Raw genomic sequence first — 21,827 nt, 5'->3', positions numbered from 1 at the left:
TTGTCCGTTTGATATTCATAGGCGTAGTATACTAAAAATAAACGTAAAATACATTTAAAATGAAGCTTTATAAAATAAGCATGTAGTATATTAAAAATGAATTTGCATGTCAATAACCTATGTTACAATATGAAATATGATCCACAGTATAATGATTGAATAGAGAGGACATAAGGTTTTTTTGGGCCAAACAAAGCCCATGTAGTTTAAAGCCCAAATGAGACGTTTACGAATTTCCATTGAGGAGCAAAGTGCCAAAGTGAGATTCATTACTAAATAGTTTTTCAACTTCATGAAATCCAAACTTGCATGATCGAGCATTGTGAAAAGATACATATGTCCCTATGTCAAGCCAATCTTCACTATTTTCTATATATGCTTGTACATGTATTTAAGGGTAACAGCCTATTGAAACACAAAAAATTGATATTATCTTTGCTAAGACTCGGATTCACAACTTTTCATATAAGGGTGTAACTTAGTGTTACTGGACCTCAAAGTCCTTGACAGGTAGTACTTATTTACTTTAGAAGACATTGAACAGTAACTGATTCTTTTTTTACAAGGATAAGTGGTTAGTAGTGGGAGTTTTAAGAAGTTCGAGAGTAGATAATTGTGACTTGTTAGAATGTGGGTAGTGATGACGCAATTCTTGCTTGGGTATAGAATCATCTTTAGAAAGAATTAAATCGTATTTCCACTCTTTCATTAATCATAATAAGCTAAGGGCCATTTTTAGAAAGAGTTAAAGATTGAACTCTTCCTAATCAATCGTACTATCCTAAGTGGTTATACTTCCAATCGATCAATTGACTAGACGAATACACCAATGACCTTTTTGGTTCACATTAAAAAAAATTCAAAGAGAATTTTTACCTCAAATTTGAGGGAAAAAAAAAAAGATTTTACTTAGGTTAGTTGGTGGAGAACTTATTCCAATGAAAAATGAATTCATGAAATTTGAGAGAAATGAATTTCTTGCTCTCATTTGGTATTTTATTTTCTACAATTTTTGAAAATAAAGTTATAAACATGAATTCTTATATTATTACTATCACATATCCTTATTATGTAAGGGCATTTGAATTTTATACTAATAACTCACACCAACCAAACAATAGAATCAATGTTCCAAATAACTTCTTTTCTATAAAATTTAAATTTTTTTTTTTTTCACGAATCAAATGGACCGTAATATTCACTTGTTTTGGTTGCTTCAAATTGCAATCTTTATCGATCAAAACACCATAATTATAGATAGTAGCAATATAGGGGGGCATCCACTAACTAAGCTAGTTGAATAATTGATTTGATAAGTATAATGTTTCAAATTCGACTCCCTATGAGCATTGGCGGGATCAGAATTCCAGCCAAAATTGGTTGAATCATGATACCTGAATAACACATAGCTTCCAGAAAATTTCTCTAAATTGAAAAAATGTTATAACTGCACATGTAGCATCAATAATTGGATGAGTAGATCGACCCACCACCATGTGGACAAATATATAATTTTCAAGCGTGGATATATGCAACGTGGTGCCAGCGCAATAGCAATAATAATATAAATGCAAGAATTGACCCCTCCACGCCCTTAGGGCCCCTCTTGGATTTTTCATGATTTTGTGGTCCTTTATTCTTCAAAATTTACAAGATTAAAATCTGCAAAAAAATCAAAATCCAAATAGAAAAACTAAGCTGAAATTTTTAAAAAATTATTATTTTAAATGTAATTCTATTTGCTGGCTTAATGACTAAATATTTTCGACAATTTTTTGCACTTGTTTTGGATTGATGAGGAAAAAGAAAATGATAGGTCATAATACCCATATGCCTTGTGAAAAACAGACAGCGAAGCAAGCTGGCCGGAAAGGACAAGTCTTCTTTTGTGAATATCTAAAACTTTGTGGCTGTCTTTTTGGGGTCCAAAAGGGCATATTCAAACCCAAAGGAGGATAATCACATCCAAAATAAAAAAATATCTTTATTATTATTATTATTATTATTATTATTATATTTTAAAAGAAAAGACAATATTATCCGAATATACAGGTATAAAAGAGTTTATTATATGCATAAATTATCAAACAATAAGATATAAATTAAAGCTTGAAAATGTTTGACTAAAGATGGAAAGAGTTTGAATCACTTATTAAGGTGGTTCAAAAGATAAAAATATAATATGCGTCTATGCGATGAGTGTTGTAGTAGTTTAGTGCTCGAAATCCCATACAGTTTACTGGTTGGACTCAGACAAGGAGATTGACTGTAGGCTATCTAGCATACTAGCAATATGCTTATGAAGTGGTAAAAATGGGGAGGCATTACTCAATATTTAAGGAGATATTAAGTGAACTGTTACACATTAATGACTGAGATTTGTAGAGATTCATTTTCTTATTAAAATATTTTCTTTTTTTTTATGGGTTAGAAAATCAATTAGTGATTTATTGATTGATTTGCAATTAATGTCACAATATTTAGAGATAGACTTTTGCTTGTTTGATTTGAGTACCATTACATAGGGTATAAGCAACTTGTATAATTGAACCAATATGGACTAAATATGTAGATACGATAGCAAAAAACTAGTTATTTTAACGAGGTTTTCTCCTCACCCTGTGACCCTAGCCGTCAAAGGACCACAAGGTAGCTGACCAGCTCAAACCCAAGGGTTTGAGGATCGAACCTCCAGGTAGAGCACTCTTACCATCTGGGCTGTCCTTACGGACTAGTTATGGCGTTAGAATGGAAGCCAAAGATGAAATTGTAGCTAACACCATGAAGTTAGTTTGTGATAACCTCTTGTTTTGTTTTTCAGTGATTCCAAAAAGGAGTTTGGATCTTGATGACATTAGAACTGCATGAACCAAATACTTTGTACATTAGTAATGGCTAACTCACGGGCATCAAATGATTGGACTAAGTTTGAACAACTTCATATATCAAAACTTATTGAGTCAAATCTGATAAGATATGAATAATAACTCTTAAAAATATATTAGTTAAATGATATATTTATTGTTTTAATAGATGTATTGTAAGAGTATGGGGAATTCTTGCATTAATAAGGATGAGCACCTTGTTGCCGGATAAGTTAAAGTTCTTTATCCAGAAAATGGACCAAAAGATTCAATCACTATTTCTGCACTTCACTCTCCCATAGTCCCATCCTATTATTATTTTCCTTTAATTATTTCAAAGGACAACGTATTTTAACTGCCATCTTTAAATATTCTTTTATGTATTTGTTTTGTTTTTTGTTTTTATTGCTAGGTATGGCCTTGACCATAATGAGAGGGTTTTTATATATCCACTTATTTCTTTTAAGTTAATTAATATGATCGCGTCATGACTCTATCTACTTCAATGATAATATATTAAATTATATTACAAAATTATTTTGTGTGCTATACATTGTATTGGTGGCCCCTAAATGACCTTCATTCTCCTCGAGAGCTGACTGTGTTAACGCTTTGTGTTATTTAGGTTTTTAAAAAAAATAATAATAATAATAATTTGTTCTAAAAAAAGTATTTAAAAAATAAGATTTGTAGAGTGAAAATAATTTAAATTGAAATATAAAAAAAATACTTCTATGATGATACACTATTTCAACGTTCACATAGATTAAAAAGAAACATGAAAAAAATTGAAGAAAAAAAAAACTCATAAATAAATCACAATAAGTACAAATGAGAACTTAGGGATTGCAACTTTCATTTATTAGAGTTTTCTACCATATAATGTGACTCATATCCAGGGCCCGGGCCCCAATTTTTGGGGGCCCCTTATTTAAAAAATAAAATTATTTATATAGGGTGTGTAATCAGATGAGCAGCGCAACCAACCTTTCTGGATAATTGAGTAATTGCCTAATTCTCTAATTCTAATTGGCCAACAGTTCGGCGCAACCAAATTGCCTAATTCCCTAATTGACTGTTACTCCTATTCCTTCTCCCATTACTCCTATTACTCCTATTCCTATTAGTACATAATAGTACCGTAGCTTTGAATTAATGAATTATTTGATTCCTTTACCTACGCAGCTTATATTTAATTTACACAAATCTCACAATTAGCATAACTAGGTGTTAAGTGTTAGATAATTTTTTTAATTGACGCAAACATCAGTCAGCAGACGATAGAGATACAAATACGCAAATCTCAATAGGCAATAGTAGCACGCAAGTAAACAGTAGACGGCAGACGCAACTCCACAAAATTCTTCAATTCTTCTTGATCATTCAAGTTCTTCAATTCTCTTAACAGGTAATTAAAAATTACTAAATATTTCACAATTCTTGTTTATTGTTTTATTTACGTGACTTAATAATTCTGATTTCAGAATAATATATTTAAGAATTTGTTTCTTGATTAATTATTTATTCATAGAGTTTCTAAATAAATTCTTATTTTTTTCCTTAGGATTTTATAATTTATGTCTTCTAGAAAATATTCATCTAAGTTTGAAAAGCGTAAAAAGAAAAGAAGAATTGAGCAACTAACTCAATCTCAAAAGAGACATCTTGAAAAATTCATTATAAAAGAAACTCAAATAGATGCGCAAAAAGATGATGTCAAGGAAAAATTGTTAGATGCTAATCTTCATATAGAAAATCAAGATGATTCTGAGATTGGAAAAAATTTAAATGATAGTGTGCACAACGATGATAAGTATCATTTGTGACAATGCAAATAATAAGAATGTTGATAGTTGTTTAGATGATATTGCGCACAATGATAAACCAAATGATTCGCTTTTATTTGACATATATGATCCAAGAAATTGGGATGCCCTTAATTCTAAATCGAATGGAGTTTTTCAAAGTTGAAATTATTGAAATCTTACTTACGATCAAATATGTTGCAAGAGAGACTTAATGGATTAACTTTAATCTCTATTGAAAATGAGATTTTGGAAGAAGTTGATATAAAAAGTTTGGTGGATGATTTTGCATCTAAATGTGCACGGCGCATGCCACTTTTTAAATGAAATTTAGCTGTATTTTTATATAATATTTATATTTTAAATTTTTGACACAACTTTTTGAACAACTATTATTATATACACAAATTACTTAAAAAAAGGGGCCCAATTTAAGATATTGCACAGGACCCAAGTTTTATTGGAACGGCCCTGCTCATATCCTCCAAACCGATGTAAAGGAAACTAATAAAAAAAATCATTCAACGTGTAAAATTGAGATTCAACTCGACAACCGGGCTCACAATGGCTCACGAATTTTAACTGCCCTCTACTTCAAATATTCTTTTTATTATTTTTATTTTTGCTAGGTATAGCCTTGACAAGGTGATCTTTATCCACTACTTTTTTTTCAAAACCTTTTTAATTGTATGTACATTACAGAATTTGTTTAGATGACAAGTGAAATCTGCAATACAGTTACGAGGGTGTATATGGGATAAACTTCACTCATGTATAATAATAACTCACAAACCAAACAGGAGAAGTAAATTAAACCACAATATAGAAAAATATTGTGTGATAAATTTGATTAAGAAAGTATTAGCAAGAATCAAGAGTATGACCTTCTTTTACGAAAATTATACTCCATCTACTAAGCCACCAATTTTAAGGCATGCACATTAAAATTTTGAATGCATTTAGGTGGTGTCATAACTCTATAACTCTATCTACTCCAATGAGAATATAATAAATTGTGAAATTAATTCATGTGCAATACTTTGTGCTAGTGATTCCTAGAAAGCCTCTGTTCGATCACTCTAATAGTTGAATGTGTTAGTGTTTTGTATTCTTCAAGTGATTTTTTTTTCCTCAAGTATAAAAAACACATTTTTAGAGAGAATGTAATTAAAATTGGAATCGAATAAAAAAACATGCTTATATATAGATGATACATTATTTCGACGTTCACATACACATTAAAAAGAAACATTACTAAACGAAACCCCAAAAAAAGAAAAAAACAAAGAAGCTCATAAAAAATCACAATAAATACAAATGAGAAGATAGGGGTTGCACTTTTCATTTATTAGAGTTCTCCACCCAACAATGCAACACCTTTCTTCCCGGACAGAACATAAAGGAAACTAATAAAGAATCACTCCGAGAAATAGAATTGTGATTTGGCTCACAATGGCTCATGGGTAGGGTGGCCAATGAACAAGAGTTCATAGATAACACCAGCAAGCCCTCCACCAACGATGGGTCCCAGCCAATATACCCAGTGGCAGGACCAGTCCCAGCTGACCAGAGATGGCCCGAATGCGACCGCCGGGTTCATGGATGCTCCGGTGAAGGCCCCGCCGGCGAGAATGTTGGCACCCACGATGAAACCAATGGCGAGGGGAGCAATTGTTCCCAAATCTCCCTTCTTTGGGTCAATGGCGGTGGCGTAGACGGTGTACACCAGCCCGAAGGTCATCACAATCTCGAATACAAGAGCGCTCCATACGGATACTCCGCTTAGACCAAACGACCCCGTTGGCTGCATTCAAGCTACTTGAGTTAGATTTCACAAATATTTTAATTTCATTCCGCACCTCAACTTAAACACGAATAGTTTGAGTAACAAAATGAGCCAAATTTAAATATTTAATACTTGATTTTAATAGTTTGGGGGTGGGTTCTTGAGAACGGTAAACAAATCTGGGTTGTGAATCTAGTAGTTTAACGTTAAAATAAGATTAAAAAAAAAAAGTAACGGGTCAGTTTCATAAATATTACAAATTTTAAAATTTATAATATTCACCTTACGTTTTACACTTTTACCCATTAGATCTATTAAATGGTCAATCCAGCTTTATTTACAATTTTTACATATCAGTGGTTCTCATGAGTGTATATATACTCTAAAATGGTCATAATCCAAATTTGAGTGAAGTGAAGTTAAATTGTTCAAAAAAAAATGAAGGATAGGTGGAACTGAACTTGAGTTACTTTTGACTACTCAACCAAAATGGCAAGAATAATTGTTTTTTAAATACTCATGATTCTTTATAAGGTAATATTTTGCACTATACTTTTTCAAATATTTTCAGCACAAATAATTTAAATCCCACCACCGATTTGAACCTTGAAGGATTTGCAAGAATAATTTGATTATTGTAAAATAATAATAAGAAAAAGAAAGAAAAGAAGAAGTTAGAAATGAAAAAGAAAAGAAGATTACGTACCAAGCCGGTTGAAAGCTCGAGGAGGAAGCAAGCAACAGTTGAGCCAAGCAGCTGAGCAATGACGTAGAGAAGGCCGCGGAAGAAGGTGATGTTGCCGCCAACAAAGGCGCCGAAAGTGACGGCGGGGTTGACGTGGCCGCCGGAGATGTTGGCGCCGACGGAGACGGCGACGAAGAGGCCGAAGGCGTGGGCAATGGAGGCGGAAATGAGGCCGGCGGGTGTGCTAGCGCCGTCGCCGGTCAACTTACTGTAAGCGACGCCGGAGCCCTGGCCGGCAAACACAAAAATGAGTGTACAGATGAACTCTGCCAGGGCGGCCTTGAGGTTGCCCGGGTGCCGCAGCTCCTCATGGCTGCCCAGCGCTACTTGGCGGATCGGCATCGCCGGAAAATCAAGAAAAAAGTGGGTGGAGCTGAGAAAATTGAATTATGTTAGAGAGTGTATTGTAGTGTTATCCGATAAGCTGAATAGGTTGGAACTCCTTATATTGTGATTGGAAATATCGCATTCTTGCTGGAAACGGGTCCCTAACAGGTTGTCACTCAGCTTTGAAATGTAATTAGAGAGAATGAGTGGGGAAAAAATAAAATTAAAAATTAAAAAAAAAAAACAAGAAAAATAAGTTTTCAAAAAAAAAAAGGTAAGGGTAACGCGCTCAACCGGCGCAGGCGCGTGCACTGGCCATTGTGGTTGTGCCTTACATGACCAAGAACGTACTTTTTTCATATTTGGTGGGGGCCACTTCAGAGGCTAAAATTCAGTTCTTGTAGGAAATTCTCACCTCTTCTTTCTACTCATTCTCTCTTTTCCACTCCAGTCAAGAATCTCCTCCTCTAACTTTTTTCCTACCCTTATGAAATTCATTGGACAAAGTTTTTTTTTGGGTAATTTATTTATTTTTTTAATGTTATTTATCTAAGTTTACTTAGCACACTTTCAAATAATAACCACAATTTTTTCTATCCCCAAAAAAATTGTCACATATTTTAATTTTAATGAAGAAATAAAACAAAAAAAAGAAAAGTAATTAATGACCTTGACGCTCACCTATCTTGGCTGTGACAGGAAACTAAGAGAAAAAAAAATTATAATACAGCAAAAACAATATAATCAAGCAAAAAGAAATGAGAGCGTTACAAAAATTGTAACGATGCCACATTATTGGTTGCAAGAACAAGTCTCACTCCAATACTATGTAATTCAATTTTTTAAGATTAATCAGATCACTAGACCGAGGTGTTGGAGGGTTTTGCAATTAGAGATTCAATCTTCTGGGACAAATTAAAATCAATGAGATCACACTAATAAATAAATAAATAATATTAAATCAAATGTAATAATACGTTATTATGGTTTTTAAAATAAAAATTCTGGGCTTAATAATTAAGGGTCCACGACATGTGAAATTTTTGATGTGATAGCCCCATTGTTGCAACTTTTGGTGGGAGGCATAGGCATTGATGTAGCATGTGATGAATGCGAGCTGCTCAATCAAGTTGATTAGGGGACATGTGATAAAATTAAAACTATGTTAATCATTCAAATATTTTGGGACTATACTCATATCGGTTGATGAGATGACCAAATTTTTCTTTCATTTTAAACGAGAAATCTTAGGTTAGATTATGATTTTACTCGATACAAATAGAGATGTGCATTATTTGATGAAAAATTGGTTAAGCGACAAAATCAACAAAATTTGATTAATCATTTTTTAACTGAAATATTTCGGTTAATGGTTAAGGATTTTTAAGAATTTTAGTTAACGTTTAATTCGGTTCGAGAGTGTCGGTTAATTGACTTATATATGTATATATTTGTTTTATTTTTTTATAATTAATAAATAACACTATTAGATTTTTTTTTTCAAAATTTATCATTTTTGTATTGATGTAATGAATTGACTATTTTGTGGTGTAAAATTATAAATTTACAAATTTAAAGTTTTTAAAATTGGACAAAAATATTTCGGTTAATCGATTTGATTAATCAAAAATTTTGAATCTTGGTTCAGTTAATGGTTAAAACATTTAGAAATTCAGTTAATTCAGTTTTGTTATTAACTGAATGAACAGCCCTAGATATAATGATTACACTTTATGTGTTTCTAATTAACCTGTTGAGAAAACTTCTAGTCAACTCTTCAAAATACATTTTGGGACTATATGTAAAATCTCATCAACGTACGTGCCAAATAAAAAAGGCAAAAATGAAATAATATTAGTTAGAGTATGATAGCTAGTTTAGAGATGAAATTTGTTTTCATTTTAAATCTTTTTTATAACAATATTGCCAATATATATACGCACACTCGATAGGTCCACCACGTACTCCCCACACACTGAGGAATTGGATTTATTCCAACAATTTTGTGGGCAAGTAATGCAAGTGTAAAAAAATATTACTCTTTAAATTTTGATTTTCCCTCCTGAAAATTTTAAAAACAAAAATGAACGAATAATGTGAAAATGATGATTTTAATCTATTAGTTATACCTAGATTGGATTGTCCATGAATTATTATCTAACAGAATAATTAGGCATGGTACTGGACACAACCTGACCCATCAATATAGTTAGCGGTTAAATAGTAACGATCAAGAGTTTAGCATAGAGTATGTGAAACGGTATTTCAGAGGCCAACGCACTTATTAAGGCACCGCCTCATCAACGAGCAGGAGTACAGTTATGGATTTATGGAGGATACCGCCACAATTACTAAGAAGCATGACATTTATTAAGAGAAGCCATTATACTTATTGTGTAACTGTTATTTTTGTAATATAAAAGTTAAGCCCTTGTAATAGTAGAGGGGACACTCTAAAACTTATACCCAGACATACTGAGCATGACAATTCTACCTTGTTATTCTTTCCAAATATACTCTAGTAACATATTTACCGTCATTGGTGCTTTCTTTGAGAACCTGAAATCAAATCTCAAGCATGGTGCACACTTCATGTTTTTCATCATACAAGAAGATGGCACGATCAAGATCAAGTGGCTCCCATGGTTCCTATAGCTTGAACCACAACGGCAACACTAGCATGGATGCCCAACTGATGAGCTCGAGTGACCAACTCAACAACAATCATGATGAAGGAAAGCATGAGCCCAAGACATCGGTGCTGCCTGTGGATCTCCACCCAATTGGTGGCAGGGATTCAAGGTGAAGGCCCCGAGCACCCGCACAAGAGGATGAAGTGATACTGACACGGTTAGAGGATTGTAAAAAACACCAACAATTTAAAATGCTAAAAAACACAATTCTATAATACTAAAAACACCAACAATGAATGCAGTAAATTTTTAGGATTGTAAAATTTCTTTCTCAAAAAACAAACCAGAAATTCCTCAATGCACACTTCACATTTTAAGCACAACTAATCACTGAAAGAATATATATTATGTAATTAAAGACAAAAAAAAAAAGAAGATGTAATAATAAATAATAACTGTAGTTTAGAATGCATATTTGATGAACTCCACTGGCAAAATAAGGGAAGGAAAAAGAGAGCAGTATCCTAAGCCAAACCAATTTGCATATTTACAAACTCCATCAAAGTATGCACAGGCAGAACTTTTCTGGCCAACTCATAACATGATAGAAAGACGTGTAACACAGCAGAAAGAATCAAAAAGTTCTAGCAGTTTAGCTGCTTGATCCGATATATCGAGAAGTAGCTGCTTTTTGTCTTGATGCACCTTGGCGATTCTTTGGTAGATAGCACTTTCAGGATCCATGGCTATTGAAGATGAGCAGTAGGGGCAATCTTTCTTCTCAAGCAAGAGTCCCCTACAGCTGGAACGGAACAGCATATTGGAGCGAAGATCTGCTTCGCCTCAATCCAATGTCAACTCGGGGTGTGCCACATTTATGCTGGACTCTTAGCTGCAAATGAGAATATATGCAGACATTAATATACTATATAATGTTTCTTGATAGTTACAACAGCAACATATCAATTTGAGCACACTATAATATCTTGATCTGATGTGAGCTGATAGTTAGCCCCATGGCACTACAAATTTATGCAAATTGTCTTGCACGATGGAGAGTTTACTTTGAGACCCTCAAAGCTCCCCCCACCAATTGCCAACCAAACAGCAAACAATAAGTCAGGAATTACATTAGCCAAATAGTCACGCCCCCATGTTTTGTTTTCATTTTACTTTGATTGTCTACCACTGACATTATTTTCTATGATTCTATGAATTACCAAGGAAATACCCATTTTGTGCTTTAAACAACCAGTTTGGCTATTGGGTAATTTGGTAGAAGGCTTGTATGTTGACACGCAATTTGTACAAATGTGGGCGTGTGTGCACTCCCTATGTGAGTACCCATTTAGTAGATATTCTCACTACTTCAGTTGGGTACTAGCTCCACAACCAAATCAGCATTCTTAATAATATCATATTAATGTTGGAATGCATTATGCATCAACCCCTAGGACTGCTTATCCAACTCCATGGCAGTATAATCAGAGGTTTTAAAGAGTCTGAACACTACTGGAGTATACAGTCAATTGTCCTAGAATTAGCTACTTCTTGTTGTTTTTCCTACCATTCCCCGTAAACTTTGAGGCCAGCCACTGTATCTCCATATTCAATATAGGGGGAGTGCCTGCCAAAGTTTATTTTTATTTTTATTTTTATAAATGTCAAGGTAAATTTCATGTAGAAGAGAAGATTTGGGGGTTTGGGGGGCATCTGGAACTACGGACGGTGCAAATATGAGATGAATAAGTAGGTGCATATAGCTGTTCTCCTGTGCATATAGAAAGAGAGAGGAGGGAGACTCTACCTGAAGTTCAAAAAGCCTTCCAAAATGTGGCAAATCAACTGTTGTGGATTCTTTAAAATTCCAGCTGGATAATGGAACCTGAAAACAAAAATGTTTACCACTCTACTTAGTATAATGGTGAATTTTTATTTATTTATTTTTCATGAAAAGGGGTGAAGGTGTGCAGCAACCTGGTCAAGTGGTTAGAGTAGAAAAAGCTAATTCCATCCACTGCAACTCATCAGTTTCAAAATCATCAAAGTTTTATCCATTAAATCTGTGTTGTATAAAGCATCAAACATAATGAAACAACATTAAATTTCTATACACATTAAAATGCCAAAAATAGGTTGTAAGCTAACAATAACCTAACTTGTTGGTTGTCTGTGAGCCTCAAGACAATGCAAAATCAAAGAAAAGGATAGGCTGTAAGCTAACAATAACCTAACTCGTTGGTTGTCTGTGAGCCTCAAGACAATGCAAAATCAAAGAAAAGGTAAATAAACCGATATCAGCTTGCTTTATTATGCAGCATAATCCTGATCTCAAAACATTAAGAAACCATACAGTAAGTATGAACATGGTCAAATGTTTACCAGCAGTAGAGGATTTATCCAGTAATTTGGAAATCCATAATTGCAGTTGATTATCATCATCCACATTTAGAGTCCGTTAACTGACTATGTCAGGAATCATTCGTCATAATTGTTTTCCTTGGAGACGACCTTTAGTGTTGTGCCACTGGTAATCCAGGCAGTGAGTTCAGGCTGGTGTTCAAAAGGCTTTAGAGGATGCAAACTTCCATCCTCCAATTGTACACCATAAACAAAGGGGAGCCTAAGTGACAGGAAACTGTCTGGGGCCAAAACCACCGGACAGCTAAGGCTGAACTGCAATTTTGTTTCACGGTCTGGAATAGATGGGGGAAGGCATGATACCTAGTAAGTGAATAAAACGACTTTTTAGTCAAAGGAGAAGAAGCAGTACATACAAATCCCGCAACAACAACAACAACAACAAAATACTAATTGCAAATCAGATATAGTGTAAAATATTAGCAGCAGTTAAACACTCAAGATGTCCCTTACAACCATTAAAGTACTTAAAAATAGATACAGCATTTTTAGTGGAACTAAGGTCTATAAGACTTCCTGATTCCTACAAAATCCAAATTCACTGTTTTTAAAAATTGTGCCATGTTAGGTTGAAATCGTTGAATAAAAAGAAAAAGAAACAGCATGATATGTCCACTGGCCAACCACAGGATTTGTTGAAATTGAGGGATTGAAAGGCCTGGCAGGTGGAGAATAACAACTACCAACCAGTTAGGCGGAAGCAAAATATGTGAGAAACCAAAGAAAAAGAGAAACAATATATTATTATTATTATTATTATTATTATTATTATTATTATTATATATATATATATATATATATATATATATATAATGAAAGATTACAATAGATTGTCTATCTGTGTACTCTATATTTATAAGAACATGGGGACTAAATCAAGCCTAATAGGAATAGGAAACTAAGCCAACTCCTACTAGGAGTTTCCTAATATTCAACAAAGGTTTCCTAATATTCAACACTCCCCCGCAAGCTGGAACATCTAGAAGTTCCCAGCTTGGATTAAAACAAGCACTCTGCCTCACTCAAAATTTAAAATGAAGATTAAATGCAGCTAGAGGATGGATGGCTTCAAAAGAGATATGGCGTCATGCATGACCCTTCCTTGGGAATGAAGACGAACACATCAAGAACAGAACTGAACACGATCCTTGGGAATGAAGATGAACACACCAAGGACGGAGTTGAACACAATCCTTGGGAATAAAGATGAATACACCAAGGACGGAGCTGAACACGATCTTGGGAATGAACACACCAAGGACGGAGTTGAACACGATCCTTGGGAGTGAAGATGAACGCACCAAGGATAGAGTTGAACATGAACAGCCTCAAGATAACACAACATAAACACTCTAGGACATGCCAAAAAAGCCTTCATCAAGAGTGGTAAAGGCGAAAAGGGAGCAAAGAATAGCAAAGGATGCAGTAGAGCCCATAATAATGAAGATAAACCCAAAACAACGTGATGAAGATAACACACCGATTAGCATCGATAAGAATAAGAGTAAAGTAGAACACCAGGAAAATAGAGTAAAATAGAACATTGATTCACTGATTGATTGTAGATAGTCACACTCCCCCTTACTTGAAACATGGGAAATAATCAAAGGCCTTTAGGAATAAATTATAGTAGTGCTAAAATTGAACACCCTTAGGATGAATATGGCATACCGGAGATAAAGAAACAAACACGGTTATGCCAAAACACACGGGAAAGAAGTTTGGCAACAAACCCAAAAAGCCTTCAAATTTCGCCAAAAAAGGTCCAAAGTGGGGCAAAACAACAATCTGGAAAATTTTAACCGAAAAAATACATTGCCGGCGCGTGAGGAAGCTCGCCGGCAGTCCGGCACATGAAGGATGCGGCGGTGCATGATGCCGGAGTCGGAGCAGGATGATGTTATGAACCGATCGTCACAGGCAGAAAAATAAAAGAGACAAAATAGAACAGAACTGCTTTGGGTTTTCTTGAGGCCCCAGAACTCCCTAATTCCCTTTGATGGGATTAAATTTTCTGCTTACCTTCATTGAAATTAATACTCCTTTATATAAGCAGTACAAGGATTCCAAAACTGATCTAATTACCAAAACTAAATTAGGAAGCTTTCTAATACTCTAACTCTCTGAATTATAATATGGTAATAAACTAACAACTTTCTAAACTATAATATAGTAATGAAATAGGAATAAACTATAGTATTGTAATGAAATAGAACTCCTACAACTTCCTAAATTACCGTTTCTCTGCTTATCTGTTTCTGCGAACGTAACCACGTCCCCAGAATGCATCAGATGACGACAAAATTTTCCAAATAAGGTCGCAAAGAGGGGAGGAATCCAAAGATGTAGGGGGTGAGATCACAAAATCACCGGAGAAGAAGAGATTTGGCCGGAAAATCGAGAAAACTTCCAACGACAGTGGCGGCACGTGAGGGTGCGTGCGGCGGCAGCTGGCGATGGGTCTTCAGGCGTAGGCTCGCGAAGAGGTTCTGAGAGGTCCAGTGGTGAAAGATTAGAAGAAAAACCACCAGACACATCGGAACAAGGAAGAATAGTTGCGGCGGTGGCGGATGATTGCGGCAACGGCGGTGGAAGAAAGGAATTTTGTTTTAGGGGATTTTAGGCTTTGATACCATGTTGAAATTGAGGGATTGAAAGGCTAGGCGGGTGGAGAATAACAACCACCCGCCAGTTAGGGACTTAGGCAGAAGCAAAATATGTGAGAAACCAAAGAAAAAGATAAAAGATAATAGAAAGAATATATATATATATATATATATATATATATATATTATAATGAAAGATTACAATAAATTATCTCTCCATGTACTCTATACTTCTATCTATATAAGGATCCTATATTTATAGGAACATGAGGACTAAATCAAGCCTAATAGGAATACAAAACTAAGCCCACTCCTACTAGGAGTTTCCTAATATTCAACAGGATTTTATTCAGCCAATGACAACAAGAGTACCAACTAAAAACACGTTTTCAAAAAAAAAAAAAAAACTAAAAACACAAGCATAGCAAAAGCAAATGTAGCTTCCACTTTTTGAGTTTTAAATTTGTTTCTTCTATCACTTGATGCTTTTCAACAATAACCACCACTAATAAACTGCAATGAAATATGAAAGTTACCTTGTGAAGTGAGGAGAGGAATGTCATTATTTCTCAAGATTCTATCTTTCAAGCATTAGTAAGAAAAATGTTCTTTAAAACAGATATTTCTATTCATTGTACAAGTACCTAGTTCCCTACAATTTTTCTCCATCTTTGAATTAATTAGGAATTCTACCTCATTGTTAACCAGAAAGATATTGGAATAGAGAAGGAACCCGACTGCATAAGGAACTCATTTAGTGTGTTATTAGAGGGTACAAATAGGCAATAAAGACGAAGCATTCAGAACATCAACTAAAATGGCAAGACTCTATGACGACCTTATGCCTTGTGGTTCTCTTGCTTCACTGATAGATGTTCCGCTCATTAAAGGTTTAGGTGCTCATAGAACAAACAGACAGCAGTATGCCTCTTTTGTTAGAGACAAAATGGAGAGTTTTCAATTATTAGCAACTTCTCAGTCTTTAGTCAGGGAAAGTTGTATCCCCTCCCTATTCAAAGACTAAGCCTTTTCAACTTTCCCTGTTAATCTATGTGTTGCTCCCTCATGATTTTGATGACCAAAGATGCTTAGTATTTAAATGATAATGTGACTTTATTGCTGGCAATAAGTGATGAGAAAAATCTTTTCCATTTGAGATTACAATTCAAAGCCCACAGACTTGTATTAAAAACCTGGAAGGAGTTACCTCAAATTGTATAATGGGGCATGCTGCTAAGACAACAGGAAATGGAGGTGTGACCTGCAAATCAAAATGCATACTTAACAGAGCTGCCTGAAAAATAATTAGTTATCATACATGGAAAAGTAGTTAACAGCTGAAAGTCGCAAAATATAAACAAGCAAGAAAAAAGAAAATGGAAACACGAGTGCATGAGGCTCGAAAATATGAATGAAATCAGAAAAGGTAACCCCAAATGCATAATTTATTGTAAAATGCAAAATTTAATTATCAACACTCATAACCAAAATTTTGTAACTAGAGTTTTGAATGAAATCAGAAAAGGTAAGATTACAAGGCATATTATAGGTAAGCAGACAACAGGAATTTCAGAGGCAATCGTTTCTATGGTCAATCAGATTCCTCTTAATGCATCATTTTCTGCAGCCAGATTCCTTTGTCTGAATATTTTAGCATAATTGAGTTAAAAAGTATTTCACTCCCAAGCAGAATCATACAGAGTACTAAATCGATATGCATAATCAGTCCGGGGAAAAGAAAAAAACCAGATAAAGAGGGAATACTCTATGACAGCTCATATTAGATTAGAACCATTGACAAAATTGACAATAAAAATAAAGGTTATGATGTCTACCACAAAAATCCTCTGAAGCTGTGAAACACTGCCTGCAAATTTGGCATCTGTCTCATCCTTCTTATTCTTCAAGTTCATACAGTGTGGGCAGTTCATGTATAGTGGCAAATTTCTATTCAACAAGGGGAAAGTGTAGCCAGTGCCAGCAAGGCTATGAGATTGAAGTCTAGGTTCAAGATCTTTACGAGAAGCAGCATCTATCATCATACTAGGCTGTTCTTTAGGGGGCTTGGAAGGTTGCATTGATCCATCTACATATGCATAGCCATTATCTGTTCTCTCCTTTGACTTCTCCAAGTTTCTAACTCTTCTAGATGCAGCAGAAATGATTCCATTTGATTGACGGCGGCCTTTACCATGACCTCCATTCTTACCCGCTTTGGGATGTTCTGCCAATTTATGATCTTCACGCTCCAAAGCTGTAGTGGAATCTTCAGTGACCAAATAAGGGGAACCAAGTTCTTTGAGATGGTCTGAGGATAATATAAATCGGTGCCCATGAGGACATTCATGCTCAAATCCAATGTAGATGGTTACATGTTTCAAAGAGACTGCTTTGGTTTTTGCACCGCTGTTGATATGCATAGGAAATATATCAGTATCTATCTCTGAAAACCGATTGACTTTACTGAAGCCATTAGAAAGAGTAACATTGCCATTCACAGCTTCATCCACAGCAGGAATGACACCAACTTTTTCAGATTCTTCAGCATCAGTGATTTCACTGACCTTCTCTCTAGCTCCATCTTTATCGCTTTGCTGTTTCATACCCTTCGCTATAGATGGCTGGGGTTGTGCTTTTGATTGGAGAGGAGGAAATGCTGAATCTGGATTTGCTGATCCAGCAACCACCTCAGAGAAAGGTTTCCTCATAGTAAAGTTAGATAGTTTTTTACTGAAACTGTTTGTCTTATCTTCACCTCTAATATCTCCTAAAGAGGATTTTCTTTGCATCTTCACTTCACTTCGCATTTCTTTATCAAGCAACCTTATAGCACCAACCTGATCTACCATTGTGTCTGGATTAGTATCATCCTTGGATTCACTATGAAACAAATTGGAAGAGGCTTGCTGAAAATTGCTTGGCAGTGGAGCATTTAACACTTTCGGTTTCTCAAGCAAGATGGACCACTTTGAAAGGAACTTCTCTGTAGCACTAAAGCCACTCTGGATTAAACCTTTAGATGGCTGATAGTACCTGGCATTTCCAACTCGAACTAAACTCCATGAAGAGGGCTGAACAGGTCCAATAACACTTCCGCGAGGAGGCTGGAGCATGGGGAGTAGCTTATCACAATCCATAGAACCATTGAATGTAACATTAGCTGATTCAAAATCAAAAGGGTCTGATCGCAGCCGTCTCGATCGACCACAGGCACAAGCATGAAGGAAGACATATCCACTGGAATGCAAAGTGCCAGTTTCATCTTCATGTCTCCTATGCATGCATGGTTTTCCTGTGAGACTGATTGCATCACATAGTTGCCTTCCAGAACTCCAGATGGCTGTGCATTCATCTTCTAACTTTTTCATATACAACTGCACAGCAGGTCCCTTGACCATTGAGTTAAAAGAAGACAGAGCTCTCTCCAAATGGTCATTATGTTGAGAAGTTGGGTAGCATGGAGGCAAGTCATTCAAATAAACCTCCTTAGCTACAGGAAGGGCCTTTTGGCACCATAAAGTGGAAAATCTAGCATTCAGTCCTCTACCACTTGATAAATAAGAAACTGCAGTTTCAAGAGGATCACTAACTTTTGATGCACTGCGTTCAATGGGTGGTGAAACAGAATTCTGCCGACGGGGTTTCCTCTTACTGATTTCAGTTTTATCTATATATCCATGCTGGGCAGAGAGGATTGCATGTAGAATAAGTTGACTAGAAGAGGACCAGATGTCCAGACTTGGAAGTTCAGGAGTAGTGAATGCCCTTCCAGAAGCAGCTGAGGCAGAGGCAGCAGCAGCTGCTGCAGCTATAGCAACCATGCCAACGCCAGTAGCTGAACCACTATTGCTATTGGAAACCATGCCACCTCTTCCTCTTAATATGTCCAACTGCCTGCAGATGAACTCCTTAACAGAAAGTATGTCTTCTCTGTTTCCACTCTGGCTGTGACATTCAAGCAAAAGAGCATCTGAAGATGCCTTCCCAGATATAATATCTTCCACAACGCTGGTAGCAAATTCAAGTGACTCACCTTTCTGAATTGAAGATATGTCTACAAGCACAACAGCCTTCGAAGCATCAAGGGAAAACAAAGGAGCTGAATTTGACATAGCACCACTTCTAGCCCTATGACTATTTTCAGACCCTGAAAGTGTTCGGCATTTTTTAATTGAAAAGCGGATCTGTGCCTCAAGGGATGATTGCAATTTCTTTCTAAATCCACCTTCAGTTTCATTTACAGGGCGTGCAAGCACAACTACTGAACCAGGTCCCTTTGTAGGCAAGTTTGGCCTGAGCAAACTACTCAAACTTGATGATTGGTTAAGTGAGGAAATCTCTGGTGGCTTCTCAACACTAGAACCAGGAATACTATCTAAGAAATCATCTAGGTAAACAAAAAGAGTTACTGGAGTACATTGTCCGGGTAATAAAGAGGCATATGAACCTAACCCTGGCATCAATGTAATTGCCGAAGTATTACGACTTAAAATGCCTCGGCTGTTGACAGGAGAATTATTGTTAGACAATGATTCTGATATAGAAGTCCGTGACGGAGATGAGAATCGTGAGCCAGATGCTGATGGGGGTACAGTTTGCGATTTCACAAATGGACTCATTGCATTTTTGGCAGCTTGCAGAATGCGAAATTTCTTCAGTGTCGGGGTGTCAAAATGTGATCCTTCTTGAATAAAAATTACTACATGGCAAACCTGCATAACTAATAATAATTGAATCACTCACCAAGGAAAAAAAGGATGGAATAAATGAAGTAACATCTCTAATCCAAAGCCTAAGACTAAGACTCCAGAGGCAACTAGGCAAGACCATACAGGTTTCACATCTGAAGTCATAAAATTTTTCTGCCTAAGACGAGATTGATAAGCAAAGAAACCCAAAATCTGGATGAATAAAATATGCCCTAAAAGACAGAAGGTTCATATATTTAATCCTTTCTGATTTGTATACTTCTTTAAATTAAATTCAAATGAAACAACATAACTTCAAAATCTTAATCATAATGAAGCCTTATTGCCTCAGCAGATAGCAAGTATCTAATATTCTCATCTATGAATAGCAATGCATGATTTTGCAATCACAAGAATCAATACCAGCTTTATTTTGTGTATCACTGAAAAATACTACTGTCTAATCATAAACCACATATACACAAACAAATCTGAAATAAGAAAGGATAGGTTACACACTTAACATCGTTAACAAAGATAAATTATTTTTCCACTCTACAATCAAGGAAGTGGATTATCAAAAACCGAAAATGCCAGTTGTGGGGCAGTTAGTTAGTTGCTTATATTCTTCCTACTTTTTATTCCCAATATGTTCCAAAAAATAGATCCACCACTACATGATCAAACAATAAGGGACACCAAAAGCCATCAGATTAACTGGAAGCAATATCTCATTTGTTAAATTCAAATTGCAGAACCAAGCAATAACAGCGAAGCTAGCTTGATTACAGAAAACATATCTTTTCATGGCATAAACAAGAGCTTTTAACCTTAAGCTTATGTCTAAAACCTCTTCTTCTTACCACTCCTCAGTGGCTCAGTTCACAAGACTTCTCTCTCCTCTTAATCCATAAGGTTAAAGCCAAACTTATAGGTCACTTGTAAATTTTTAATCCTTTCTACTACATTGACATCACAATCAAGTATCATCGGAACCACAAATAGAAAGGGTGTAATGTGAATCAAAACAAGATAAACGTTTAAATTTGCAAAGGATAAGATAAATAGAAAGTGTAAATGTGATGGAGAAAAACTGACAGAGAAGATAAAAAGCATAGCTTGAAGATCCCCGAACTCATAGTCCTCCAATATGGAATCAAAACCCATACGAGACTCCATATTCCCCTCCAGCGCGGGGCAGTCGATCGACGAGTACTGCAAATACAAAATCCCCTTTTCCTCATCATGGTAATAGCTGATATCCCTAAACCTAAACCAACTCTTGATTTCATCACCAAATTCCAAATTCTCGATGCGAAACGGCCTGTCCAACCCGCCCGAGCCGAAGACATTCGAGTCGATAACTGTGTTGATTAAGCTGGTGACGTCAGCATGACGTTTCCCGATGAAGCCGACAACTACGACGCCGTTGAGCGGAGGCGGGTGGGGAGGAGGGGGTGGGGGGGGGGTGGGGCTAGGGGGAGTGGAGGTATGAGCTGGGGGTGGGATTGGGGGTCGAATGAGGACTCGCATGGGTTGGGAATTGGGTAGCTTTTGTGAGTCCATTAAAGCCGGGACTCTGTGACTAAGATAGCAATTGGCGTTTGAAGGGGCGGCGGAGAACGGCGGTTGCTGCGGTGGCTGGGCGGTGGAGTGTGAGTGAATTAAATGTGAATCTTTGCTGTTTGACTCGAGGAAGACGAGACGAAGATGGAAGCCAGTCAGAATAGAAATCAGGTAAAATCTTGATGTGGGAATTGGGCTGGGTTACATCATGTTTTTAGAAGTCCAGCCCATATTTATGAAGCTTCAAAGCCCAATACCTTTGGATGCAACTATTACCAATAGTTATGCCGTGGACCCAGGTCCAACGACGCCGTTTTTTTGGTTTTTTTTTTTTTTACTTTTTTTTTTACTAAACATTTCGGCCTGAAATGTGGACAAACTCTACA

At 35.9% G+C, this 21,827-nt stretch overlaps 2 protein-coding genes across 2 annotated transcripts; both read right to left on the bottom strand.

The window, feature by feature from the left end:
* Positions 1-5,836: 5,836 nt before the first annotated feature.
* Positions 5,837-7,637, bottom strand: LOC116004729 (probable aquaporin TIP1-1). Its single transcript, XM_031244891.1, has 2 exons — positions 7,162-7,637; positions 5,837-6,473 (listed from the first exon to the last, which is right to left on the bottom strand). Exons 1-2 carry the CDS (start codon positions 7,540-7,542, stop codon positions 6,117-6,119), a joined length of 738 nt encoding a protein of 245 aa, XP_031100751.1. The 5' UTR covers positions 7,543-7,637; the 3' UTR covers positions 5,837-6,116.
* Positions 7,638-10,551: 2,914 nt separating this feature from the next.
* LOC116004317 lies at positions 10,552-21,570 on the bottom strand. Its single transcript, XM_031244308.1, has 7 exons — positions 20,974-21,570; positions 17,023-19,899; positions 16,395-16,448; positions 12,543-12,884; positions 12,138-12,223; positions 11,968-12,045; positions 10,552-11,052 (listed from the first exon to the last, which is right to left on the bottom strand). Exons 1-4 carry the CDS (start codon positions 21,439-21,441, stop codon positions 12,639-12,641), a joined length of 3,645 nt encoding a protein of 1,214 aa, XP_031100168.1. The 5' UTR covers positions 21,442-21,570; the 3' UTR covers positions 10,552-11,052; positions 11,968-12,045; positions 12,138-12,223; positions 12,543-12,638.
* Positions 21,571-21,827: the final 257 nt, after the last annotated feature.

This window comes from Ipomoea triloba, chromosome 14 (genome assembly GCF_003576645.1).
Source record: "Ipomoea triloba cultivar NCNSP0323 chromosome 14, ASM357664v1".
In the NCBI taxonomy this organism is placed as follows: Eukaryota; Viridiplantae; Streptophyta; class Magnoliopsida; order Solanales; family Convolvulaceae; genus Ipomoea; species Ipomoea triloba.
The sequence above is the reverse complement of the archived record's forward strand: the minus strand, read 5'-3'. Positions and strand labels throughout refer to the sequence as shown.